The following is a 13,319-nucleotide window of genomic DNA, read 5'->3' as shown; positions in this document are numbered from 1 at the left end:
AGTTCTAGACTACTTTGGGTGGGCGTAGCATCACATCTTACTTGATTAGAGCCCCTATTTAAACCCTGGGAAAATAACCCCTACCAAATAGACTTTCACTTTCCCTACTCTTTCTTATAAATAAATAAATGTATGTTTATTATACATCCATATATATGTAATCGCTTCCTAAAGAACTGATATAGGTTCTGTCTAGGGCTTGCTAAGCAAAGTCTTATCCACAGGTCACCAACATCGTCATCACCTGGGAGCTTGTCGGACCTGTACAACTTCAGGCTGCCCCCACCCCCAGGCCTATTAGATCAGAATCTGCATTTTGCCAGATCCCCAGATGATTCTCATGCACATCAAAGTTTGAAAAGCCCTTGCCAGCGGCCAGTGGGATAGCATGAGGGGGAGCAGCTGTAGCCCGTGCCTCCTAAACCCATATTAGTAGTTGAAACATGGGGAATTTCCCTCTCCTTTATGAAACACTGTACAGTCTTTCATTTCTTAACATCCAAATTTAGTTCAAGTCAGTTTGCTTTGTGGACAAGATACATTTAATATGTTGATAGTAGATCAGCATTAAAATAGTGGTATTCCCTACTTCTCATTAGATAAACTAATTACTAATAAATTTTATGCAGGATTAGCCTCATTTTCTATCGTTTTTAAACCATTTCATTAAAATTACCAAATCTAGCACGAATCAGGCTGAGTTTTAACTTTCTTAAAAATGTGCAGAGGTCCCAGTTTTCATGTAGATAAATATGGTATTTCCAGAGACAACATAAACTTAGCAATGTTTTTGCACCATTTAATTAATAAAGACCTCACATTTTCTAAAGAACTGTTCAGACTCTGGCTCCAAAAAAAATCTGAGATTGGCTTTTATTTTGCCTTCTTTCAGGTGCTTAGAATTGCAGCCCAACAACTTGAAAGCTTTGATGGCTTTGGCTGTGAGTTACACTAACACCGGACATCAGCAGGATGCCTGTGAAGCTTTAAAGAATTGGATTAAGCAAAATCCAAAGTACAAATACCTTGTGAAGAGCAAGAAGGGATCTCCAGGCCTCACCCGGCGGATGTCTAAGTCTCCCGTTGATAGGTATCCTTCTCATTAAATTACATCCATGTACGCAGTCACCTTCAGGGCAACTAATGAGCCTCGGTCCCCACCACCACCCATTTCAGGATGGTTTGTAGGACAGCATTCTGCTGGAAGAGCAGCACTGACCAAAAAGATTGATGCCGAGACCAGAGCCAAACTTTGGACAAATGCCCTACATTGTGGACACTCCCAGACGTTTATCTGAGTACCATATTTCAAAGCCAAATGCTTTGGACATATAATTAACCTAAAATAAGTTATAATAAATACCAATGTGCCAAGTTTTATAAAGCCTGAGAATCAGGTGTAGGGAAAAAGGAAAGTCCTTTCTTCTGGGAATTTTGTTTCTATCAGCAATAAATCATGATGTTAAATTCTCACTCAAGCCTTGGGAAACTTAGCCCTGGGGTTTTCTACATTGGCATCATAGGGTCCATGGAACTCTCCTCATCAAGACCTTACTTAGCACAGTCTTATCTGTGTGCAACAAAATATTTCGTGAAAATCAGGTATTTTTTAACCTACAATATTAACAGTCCTCTCATTAAGCTAAGATATTTTAAGCAAGATTTTTCCAGTCTGTTCTCCTGGAACGGCAAACATACTAGTAAATCATTTATGTTCAGACTATTTGGATTACAAATCTAACTTGTTTCCCTTGTAGCTCTGTTCTGGAAGGAGTGAAGGAATTATATCTAGAAGCTGCCCACCAAAATGGAGATATGATCGACCCAGACCTACAGACAGGTCTTGGGGTACTGTTCCACCTGAGTGGAGAATTTAATAGAGCAATAGATGCATTTAATGCTGCCTTAACTGTTCGGCCAGAGGTAAGTGCACAGCAAGAAACCATAATATCCTCACAAAATAAGTTTTCACAGGCTACATTTTGTGCATTTCTGCTGCACTTCATTTCCCTGCATCCAATGGTTTAAAGTGATCGGTACTGATATGCTACAGTGGCTGTGAATACTTAGATACCTAAAATAGAAACATGATTTGCCTGACAGCATCAAACAGTAGCTGCTCTTTGATGAATGAAAGTCATTTCAGAGGGTTGTCCATAAAGATTTTTGAGTAATTCACCCGTCATGGTCCATGTCCATGAGCATTGGATACAGTTTTAGCTATCATCTTTCAGCAGGGAACAGGGGAATACTCTGTCATTGTGGCTTGTGCGGGTTGTTAGAGAGCTCTAATTTTGTCATCAGGACTATTCATTATGGAACCGCCTCGGGGCGACCTTGGCAAACGGAGACCGCAGCGAGGAAGCCGTGGAGGCCTACACACGAGCGCTGGAGATTCAGCCAGGCTTCATCCGGTCCAGATACAACCTGGGGATAAGCTGCATCAACCTGGGCGCCTACAGGTGAAGTATGGCAGCAGGCTAACAACCAAGAGCCACGCTCAGGGCTGAGGTTAAATAATCTGAAAGGTTGTTTCCCAGTAAAAATACCTCCTTTTGTAATCTCCTCTTGTTAAGGGTAAGTTTCAAACCTTCAGATCCTGAGGGATGTTGAAACAGGAGCTGCCTGCCTCCGTGTTGCTTAATCTTTAGAGAGCAGCAATCATTGGGGCATCTTGTGAAATGTAGATTCCCAGGCCCCTCTCCCAGAGATTTTGATTGATTGGGGCTTAGGATAAGTCATCTGGGTTTTTAACACCCCCAAGGGCAACTCTTTGAGAAACATGAGCAGTTCAACCCTTCATTTCCCAGGTAAGGAAGAAAAGAACCATGGCGGGGTGGGAACAAGGGAACCCAGCAGAATGACTCAAGAGGGTCTCAAGGCCAGTTTTTGGCAAAGCACAACCAAGAATTCAGGTTTTCTAAACCAGGGGTCCCCAACCCCCGGGCCGCAGACCAGTATGGGTCCGCAGCCTGTAAGGAGCCAGGCCACACAGCAGGAGGTGCGTGGTGGGTGAGCGAGAGCGAAGCTTCACCTGCTGCTCCCATCACCCGCATCACAGCCCGCGTCACCGCCATCCCCCCCACCCCCGTCCGTGGAAAAACTGTCTTCTACGAAGCTGGTCCCTGGTGCCAAAAAGGTTGGGGACCGCTGTTCTAAACCTAATTTACCAGTAAAGTTAGTTATTAAAAGAAAAAGGAACAGATTTTTAAATGGTGGGTTTAGAGTTTGAAATGTCTTTCTCCTCCTCTCTTGACTCCTCATTATCATTCAGGTCTGTATCCTCTATCTGTTCCCCATCAACATGGACCATAAATGACCAAAAGTTTGGGTGATTTTTTTCTTTTCTTCTCCTATTTTTTTCTATTTTCTAAACCAGGTATTACTTTCATAATTGGAAAAAAAAAAGAGAAATTAATGTTAGTTTTAAACTCCACAAAAAATGTAAACCCTTTCTCATTCTCAGAAAGAGCCAGGCTTTTACGATCAGACAGACTTGGGTTCAAATCATAGCTCTGCCATTTACTGGTGTTATAACTCTGGGCATATAACTTTGAGCCTCAATTTCTTCACTTGCATAAAAACAAAGAGGTAATAGTATCTATCTTGCAGGATTTTTTTTTTTAATAAATTTATTTATTTATTTATTTTTGGCTGCACTGGGTCTTCGTTGCTGTGCATGGGCTTTCTCTAGTTGCCGCGAGTGGGGGCTACTCTTTGTTGTGGTGCGCGGGCTTCTCTTGTTGCGGAGCACGGGCTCTAGGCACGTGGGCTTCAGTAGCTGTGGCTCGAAGGCTCTAGAGCGCAAGCTCAGTAGTTGTGGCGCACGGGCTTAGTTGCTCCGCGGCATGTGGGATCTTCTCAGACCAGGGCTCGAACCCGTGTCCCCTGCATTGGCAGGTGGATTCTTAACCACCGAGCCACCGGGGAAGCCCCCTTGAAGGATTATTGTGCAGGTTAAATGTAATTGCCTAGCACAGAGCAGATGCTCAATACCTAGTAGGCATTATTATTATGAGTGTTAACCATTGCCATAATCATCATCATTATTATTATTATTTAGGTAAGTCATGAGAGAGCTGCATAACTGGATTGCATTCTTTTGACATCTGAAGAATTGCTGTCTCTGAACTGTGTTAGAGCATTGTGCCACTGGCAATTATTGAAGCTTTAGAAACTAGTTGCTGCATTTATACTCAAAGGATCTTAGAAAGAACATTAGTCACTGGATTATACTCTGTCTTCTATGAGGATCTTAGGTCAAAACCAAGAATAGCTGAGTGATTCCTGAGCAGCCTGTTTGTTTTATTTTGTGGATGTTGTGAAATGTGCCACTGCAGAGGCCCTCTTTACCTCAGCTCCACAAAGGGCCGCAGTCAAATCCGTGCTGTCCGTTCCATATACTAGCTTCATTCCTGTCTCTGTCTGATTTCCCTAACCTGATTTTATCTTTACTACCTTTATTCACTGACTAGGTTGGTTCTTATGTACTTTATGACACCTTAGGCCCTTCTTTTGGAGCAAGGAGAGATGTAAATAAATATATATGTACACATAGACATATTGAGTTCACTAAAGGAGGCCTTTTAAAACAAAATCGAAGTATAGTTGATTTACAGTGTTGTGTTAGTTTCTAGTGTACAGCAAAGTAATTCAGATATATATTTTTTCAGATTCTTTTCCATTATAGTTTATTACAAGATATTGAATATAGTTCCCTGTGCTGTACAGTAAATCCTTGTTGTTTATCTATTTTATATATAGAGTGTGTATCTGTTAATCCCAAACTCCTAATTTCTCTCTCCCCCACCTTTCCCCTTTGGTAGCCATAAGTTTGTTTTCTGAGTCTTGTGAGTCAGTTTCTGTTTGGTAAGTAAGTTCATTTGTATCATTTTTTTAGATTCCATAAATAAGTGATATCATATATTTGTCTTTCTCTGACTGACTTACTTTACTTAGTATGATAATCTCTAGATCCATCCATGTTGCTGCAAATGGCACTATTTCGTTCTTTTTTATTTTTTCATGGCTGAGTAGTATTCCATTGTGTGTGTGCATGTGTGTGTGTGTATACCACACCACATCCTCTTTATCCATTCGTCTGTCAATGGACATTTAAGTTGCTTCCATGTCTTGGCTATTGTAAATAGTGCTGCTATGAACATTGGGGTGCATGTATCTTTTCAAATTAGAGTTTTCATCTTTTCCAGATGTATGCCCAGGAGTGGGATTGCTGGATCATACAGTAGCTCTATTTTTAGTTTTTTTAAGGAAACTCCATACTGTTTTCCATAGTGGCTGCACCAGTTTACTTTCCCACCAACAGTGTACAAGGACTCACTTTTCTCCACACCCTCTCCAGCATTTGTACTTGTAGACTTTTTCTTTTAATAAATTTATTTATTTATTTATTTATTTTTGGCTGTGTTGGGTCATTGGGTCTTTGTTGCTGCGCGCAGGCTTTCTCTAGTTGCAGTGAGCGGGGGCTACTTCGTTGCGGTGCGCGGGCTTCTCATTGCGGTGGCTTCTCCTGTTGAGAAGCATGGGCTCTAGGCGCATGGGCTTCAGTAGTTGTGGCACATGGGCTCAGTAGTTGTGGCTCACGGGCTCTAGAGCACAGGCTCAGTAGTTGTGGCGCACAGGCTTAGTTGCTCCACTGCATGTGGGATCTTCCCAGACCAGGGCTCGAACCCACGTCCCCTGCACTGGCAGGCAGATTCTTAACCACTGTGCCACCAGGGAAGTCCCTATTATGTGTAGACTTTTTGATGATGGCCATTCTGACCAGTGTGATTATAGTTTTGATTTGCATTTCTCTAATAATTAGCGATGTTGAGCATCTTTTCATGTGCCTGTTGGCCATCTGTATGTTTTCTTTGGAGAAATGTCTGTTTAGGTTTTCTGCCCATTTTTTGATTAGGTTGTATGGGTTTTTGATATTGAGCTGTATGGGCTGTTTGTATATTTTGAAGATTAATCTCTTGTCGGTTGCATCATTTGCAAACATTTCCTCCCATTCCGTAGGTTGTCTTTTCATTTCGTTGATGGTTCCTTTGCTGTACAAAAGCTTATAAGTTTGATTAGGCCCCATTTGTTTATTTTTGCTTTTATTTCTTTTGCCTTGGGAGATTGACCTAAGAAAACATTGGTACAATTTATGTCAGAGAATGTTTTGCCTATGTTCTCTTCTAGGAGTTTTATGGTGTCATATCTTATATTTAAGTCCTTAAGCCGTTTTGAGTTTATTTTTGTGTATGGTATGAGGGAGTGAGTGTTCTAACTTCATTGATTTACACACTAAGCTTTAGAAAGGCCTCCTTTAGCATGTAAATTTTCTAAAGCTTCAGGATGAGTTTTAATTGTAACTCCTTAGTGTAGAAAAAAATACTTGAGGGGCCAATAAAATATTTTCTTGACATTCACAGATGTAAGACTCAGTAGGGCAACTATTTGCAGGAAGCCATGAAAATCCATAATAGGTAGAAATGGACAAACTTTGTTGAGGTGTGAATTTTTTATCTCAAGCAGAAAGTCTCCTGTATAAGAGCAAGTCAGTTTTAGGGTTGCCAGATAAAATGCAGAATGCCCAGCTAAATTTGAATTTCAGATAAATACCAAATATGTTTTTAAGATAAGTATTTCCCAAATATTGCATGGGATATACTTATACTGAAAATTATTCATTGTTTATCTGAAATTCAAATTTAACTGTGCATCTTGTATTCTTGTTTGCTGAGTCTGTCCACTTGAATCAAATAGATACTTTGGAACAGCAAAGTGTTTTGTCTAAAATATGTGGGTCTTTTATTGTCATGTAGGATATGGGAAACCTTGTGAAGTAATAAACATCTTGCATTTTTTCCTGAGAAAAAAGGCCATCAAGAGAGACATAAGCCTTAAATGCATTCTGAAAATAAGTTTCACTTGCGGTATAAGTGGGTGCTTAGGAAATAACAACCCTCAACAGAGATGTGGCCCAGAAGAAAGCCAGGAGTTGGTATCCACCAGTCTTGGGGCTTCTCCCTCAAGAACCACAGGTGTCTGTGTATGTAGCTATAACATGCGCTATTTGTCATCTCACACGTTCTATACAGAGTCAAAGGCGAGGCCTCTCCTCCTACTGTATACAGTTGAAATAAGGAGAGGAAATTGGCATGAAACCTGGGTGGAGCTTAAAATGCTACCCTTTTGTCAGTAGGAACTTCAAAGTAGAACTTAGACAAAAAAATCTTAACCTTTTCAAAAGTGAGGACCCCTTTTTAATTAAAAACATAAATCTCATCCCATTTGATATGTAATGTTTTTAGTATTAGTATAATGAGGGAAAGCTACTATAAAATGAAGAGTACTTTTAAATGAATGTGCTTTTTATTAATCATGACATAACATTTAAAACAATTTAAACTTATTCACACATATATGTGTGTAACATTTGAAAACTATTCCCACTTGTACGCGTACAGTCTTCTGAGTCCCCTCAAAGGCCTCTGAGTTCTCAAGTTGGGGAAAAGGTTTAGGCTATCTTCGTGAGAAAACCTGGAGTTGCTTGACGAGGCTAACAGGTTCGACTATTCTGTTACTCTCCACGGCCCTCGGAGACCAGTGCCACACATCGGGGCAGGAGCAGCCTGTGCGGGAGGGCCTGCAGGAGGGCATTCCAGCATCTTCCTTCCCCAGAGTTCTTACAGGCCTAGGATGATGAGAGGAATTGGAGTCACTGTCATTCGAGCTGCCTTCCTGTGCCGAGGAAGCCAGAAAGGGCCTCCAAAGTAAACTCTCCGTGTGCATCTGCTATAAATCCTCTTCTCTTCCTTGGTTACAAGAAACCCAGGAGAGGGGTGATGAGAACACCCACTCCCTTCCATTACCCAGGTTGCTACCTACAGCGCAGCCATTCCCCAATTGCCTTTTACTTCCGGGCAGACCTAACAATATAGATGAGCAAATGCCTGGATCACGTGCATTGGAATCAGAAATCCAGCCTCGCTTTCTTTATGGTTTCTTACCAGATGCTTAACAGTGACTACCTCATAGGATTAAATGAGATCAAGTATGTGAAAAGCTTTTAAGAAGAGTAAAGAAGATACAGGTGAAAGAGGCGTCATTCTTAGCAAAGACAAGTTTGTCAGATACATATTACACGTCCCTAGGTGACAGGAAAGCTGAAGAGAGCAGTCCCTGCAGGTACACCAGGCACACAAGCAACAGAGCACGGTAATGGACCACGGGAGCTAGGCCTTTGGACAGCATCTGACTCAGTGGGTCACAAACTTTGTATTCTTCGGACCCCTTTCTACTTTTAACAATTATTGAGAACCTTGAGGGGCTTTTGTTTATGTGGGTTATACCTATCAATATTTACCATATTAGAAACAGAAAAGTTTGAGATTCATTTAAAAATAATAATAAACTAATTACATGTTAACATAAATTATATATTTTACAAAAAAAATTATTCTCCAAAACAGTTTAGTGAAAAGAGTGACATTTTATCATTTTTACAAATTTCTTTACTATCTTGCTTATAGAAGACACATTCTCACCTCTGCTTCTGCATTCAATCTATTGGGATATCACACATCATATAGTCACTGGAAAATTCCATTGTATATTCATGAGAAAATGAGAGTGAAATGGTAAAATGACACCTCAGTATTATTATAAAAATAATTTTGACCTCACTGATCCCCAGAGTTCCCCAGACCACGTGAAGAACTATTGACCTAACTTAATGATAGGAGCTTTCACATAAATGATTCAGCTGCACCTCACAGCAAGGCTTTAAAATGACTTTTATTCTCCCTGTAATACAGCTGGGGAAACTGAGGCTTGCAGAAGAAATATGCCTAAGGCTAAACAACTGGGAGCCAAGTCCAGCTGCTTTGATAACAAACTCAACTCAGCCCGGCTGCCTCCTACTTTGAGAAAATTTAAACTAATGAGAAAAGTTAAGCTACTTCGTTTCTGAGTAAGGCCAGATGCCTCCTCTGGTTATATAAATCACATCTGCAGATGTATTAAGTCTTCAGATCATTCCTGGAGTAGGAGAAAATCAAATGCATTAATGAGTTAGGATTGGTTTTGCTATTATTCTTCCTGTCCCACATGACATACCTAACATAAAGTTTGCTCTCCTTTTTTCTTTCTGACTTCACTATATTTAACAATGACTTTTCACAGAGGAATAATGAGAGAATCAGAAAGTTGTTCACCTGATGATCCAAAACACCAGAGAGGTGATTTAGGATTTTAGACTAAGATAACTTAATTCATTTTTGTTTTATTTCTAAGTTTGCTAACTCTGAAATCTGTTGTATTTTTAAATGCCTGTTTTTCTACCCTCTTAGAGAAGCGGTCAGCAATTTTCTCACTGCCCTCAGTTTGCAAAGAAAGAGCAGGAATCAACAGCAAGTTCCTCATCCTGCAATCTCTGGGAATATCTGGGCTGCCCTCAGAATTGCCCTTTCTCTGATGGACCAACCGGAACTCTTCCAGGCAGCTAATCTCGGTGACCTGGATGTCCTCCTAAGAGCTTTCAACTTGGATCCTTGAAGGAAAAGAAAAGAATAAAAAGAATCCCTGATCTGTGTAATTGTACTGAGAAATGCAAAACTATTTCATTATGAATTCCAAAAAGGATAAAACGGATGTTCAAAAGGCTATGGTGATATAACCTAAGGGAATTCCTACAGACAATGCCCAATCTCTGTTCAGATCCAAAAGCACAAAACATTATATAGTCAAGGTCGGGCTCAAAAGAAGAATTGATAGACACAAACCAAGATTTAAGTAACTGTGTGAATACTCTTCACAAACTGCAAGCATATTGCAAGTTTGTTCTTTGGGGTTTTGTCCCCACTTGCAACTGATGACACATCTAAGGAACTTGCTCATGGGACACCTGGAGAAAGCACTGCCTTGGATCAGGGAACTGTGTTTCTGAACTGTCCCCTGAAATTCCCCCTTTTACCAGATTGAACATAGTTTGGGCCAAGGTGCATGCACATATATTAACTCTTGACTGAAGAGAGGCATTGCTTAAACCTGTTCCAATTTTAACTTTTATTGTTGCCCTTTGATTCCAGAGAGGGAGCTTTGCTGGCAAAAGCAGTTTTTGCACTAGAAATTTTTGCTCTTCCCAATCAAAACTTTTCTGGGATTGTATATATGCACTTTAATATCTTATTTATGCCTTGCTGGAGTTTTGTTTTGTTGCTCCAATTTTTAACTTGGAGGTAAAAGATTAGAGAACTCAGCCTTGTTTGATCAACGGACCAAATAACAGTTCCTGAAAATAGTTTTTCATAGCGTAGCGTTTTGAAGGAACGTTTTTCTTAAAGCAGATATGACATAGGGTGTAATATGTCGAACACAGATCTTATTCACGTGCTTTTCTGGGACTGTATGAACTTAAGCAAGAGATAAGGTAGTATCTCTTCACAGATTCTGCGCGGGAAGAAAGTTTGATGATATTGTGATTTCTACTGAGTTAACGTTAACTTGCTTAAATGTCGTATTTTCCTTGCTTTCTAACTGCTCTGCACAGTTAATATTCCTTTTAAATTGTTAACATTTTAAATAGTATTTAAGAGTGATAAATATATCTTTTCCTTAAAATTGTGTTTTCTTAGTTCCATAATAATCTGCACTGCTCACCCTTTTGCATTCTAAGTGATAGAAGATCAGTATTTTCTAGCTGAACCACACTGAATGTCAGTGGTTTAATATGAAAGATGCATGCCTGGCTTTCACTTTGCACATTTGTCAAGCATCGGGAATTCTCTGCTGGCGGTGGTGGTTAATTGGTTACCTTCCACTCAGTTCTTCAGAGCGTTTTGTGCCTGTTGGGAGTTTGGTGATTAGTTGGAAAGACACCATTCTTTTTTAAAGAATTAGAAAAATTGTTTGCAAAATGGTAACCAAAATATAATTTCACTGATGGTCCAATTCTAGTAATTTATCCTGGGAAGTCGTCCCATTCTTCTTTATTGTGTCTCCTTCCTTCTTCCAGAATCTTCCCCAAAGCAATCTGATCCCAACTTTTTCTTCATATTCTTTGGTTAGTAATAGCTGGTTACATTCGTGATTATAGTTACCCTGCAAAACAGCATTTGGGTCAAGAGTATAATTGACTGGGGAGTTAGCTTCTGCTGGGAGAGGGGAGAGGAAATGTACATACATGCTGAGACATCAAACTCCAGGTACAGGCAGAAATCCTCTCTTCCGTTATGTTGGAAGTCTCGGGGGGTAGGAAGGGGTCCCAGGGACACATGAAACCACAAGTACTTGAGGCTTCCATACATCATAACCTATTCTAGTTTATAAAGACAAAGAGTTGAGGGCACTATGGTGGTGCCAGGCATTTATCTACATGTCAAAGCCCACCTGGGCTAGGTGATGCCTCCAGCTGGCCAGCAGGAGGCAGGGCATTAAGGCATTCACTGTTGGGCAGGAGTCACGACCCAGGCAAGCCTTCTCACTGAAGTCTGAGAAGCAAGATAAAGCTCAACAATATTTTCTAAAGAATAAACGGTATCCTTTAGAATTTTAACATCTTAGAAACTCAGTCTGGGGAAGGACTCTTGGGGCCCCGTCTCCAACCCATGACAGCTGCCTGCTTGAATATCCCTGATAGAATAGCATCCATTCTCTGCATGTACCTCCTCCCAATCCCTGTGCATTCACTGGCTGGCCAGCTGACAGGCATCCATCATAGTCCTTTAGGAGCAGACTTTACAGGTGTTCTATTTATGATGTCATTCTATACTTTCAACAGTCACTGAATTTTGCAATAACGATAGGCAGTTTTCTTAGCCTTGCTGGCACTACCTACAGGAGATCAGTAACAATGTAAAGGCTGATAGTAGGGTAAATGTGGGATGTTTTGATTTGATTGTTGCTAAGTGGTGGCAAATTTTGCTGCCCAAGTTTTGTTTTGCTTTTGGAATACAAAGTAACTTCAGGCTCCAAAGAGTTGCATTAGAGGAGACAACCTTCCATTCCCATCATAATTTGGTAATGTGCAGAGCATTCAGTAAGATTTTCTGCAAGACACCTGTGTAAGTCAGAACCAAGACTTTCATAGGCTGTTAACCTGTCAAGAAGTGCAGAATTGTTGCCCAAGGAGTTTTTCAATACTTTTTTTTTTAATTGACGTATAGTTGATTTACAATGATCTGTTGGTTTCTCCTGTACAGCAAAGTGACTGTTATACATATGTATACATTCTTTATATCCTTTGCCATTATCGTTTATCACAGGGTATTGAATATAGTTCCCTGTGCTATACAGTAGGACCTTGTTGTTTATCCATTCTACATATAATAGTTTTCATCTGCTAACCCCAAACTCCTAATTCATCCCTCTCCAACCACCTCGCTTTGCAACCACAAGTCTTATCTCTATGTCTGTGAGTCCATTTCTCTTTTGATTTGTATCTTTTTTCCCATTTTTTTTTACTTTTTATTTTATATTGGAGTATAGTTGATTAACAATATTATGATAGTTTCAGGTGTACAGCAAAGTGATTCAGTTATACAAGCACATGTATCTATTTTTTTTCAAATTCTTTTCCCATTTAGGTTGTTACATAATATTGAACAGAGTTCCCTGTGCTATACAGTAGGCCCTTGCTGGTTATCCATTTTAATTTAATTTAATTTAATTTAATTTTATTTATTTATTTATTTATTTATTTATTTATTTATTTATTTATTTATTTATTTATTTATTTATTTATTTATTTATTTATTTATTTATTTATTTATTTATTTATTTATTTATTTATTTATTTATTTATTTATTTATTTATTTATTTATTTATTTATTTATTTATTTATTTATTTATTTATTTATTTATTTATTTATTTATTTATTTATTTATTTATTTATTTATTTATTTATTTATTTATTTATTTATTTATTTATTTATTTATTTATTTATTTATTTATTTATTTATTTATTTATTTATTTATTTATTTATTTATTTATTTATTTATTTATTTATTTATTTATGGCTGTGTTGGGTCTTCGTTTCTGTGTGAAGGCCCTCTCTAGTTGTGGCAAGTGGGGGCCACTCTTTATCGCAGTGCGTGGGCCTCTCACTATTGCGGCCTCTCTTGTTGCGGAGCACAGGCTCCAGGCGCGCAGGCTCAGTAGTTGTGGCTCACGGGCCTAGTCACAACGCGGCATGTGGGATCCTCCCAGACCAGGGCTCAAACCCGTGTCCCCTGCATTGGCAGGCAGACTCTCAACCACTGCGCCACCAGGGAAGCCCTGGTTATCCATTTTAAATACAGCAGTGTGTACATGTCAATCC

General features: G+C 39.4%; 1 protein-coding gene across 1 annotated transcript in view; it reads left to right on the top strand.

Annotated features, from left to right (window-relative positions):
- Positions 1 to 10,617, top strand: part of PEX5L (peroxisomal biogenesis factor 5 like) — a 182,772-nt gene extending 172,155 nt beyond the window's left edge. Inside the window, exons 12-15 of the mRNA XM_068545420.1 lie at positions 893 to 1,090; positions 1,758 to 1,923; positions 2,305 to 2,462; positions 9,348 to 10,617. Coding sequence (XP_068401521.1) covers positions 893 to 1,090; positions 1,758 to 1,923; positions 2,305 to 2,462; positions 9,348 to 9,552 — 727 coding nt within the window. The 3' untranslated portion in view covers positions 9,553 to 10,617. The remainder of the gene's footprint in view (positions 1 to 892; positions 1,091 to 1,757; positions 1,924 to 2,304; positions 2,463 to 9,347) is intronic.
- Positions 10,618 to 13,319: the final 2,702 nt, after the last annotated feature.

This window comes from Eschrichtius robustus, chromosome 6, assembly GCF_028021215.1.
Source record: "Eschrichtius robustus isolate mEscRob2 chromosome 6, mEscRob2.pri, whole genome shotgun sequence".
Classification (NCBI taxonomy): domain Eukaryota; kingdom Metazoa; phylum Chordata; class Mammalia; order Artiodactyla; family Eschrichtiidae; genus Eschrichtius; species Eschrichtius robustus.
This window is presented reverse-complemented; position numbering and strand designations above follow the sequence as displayed.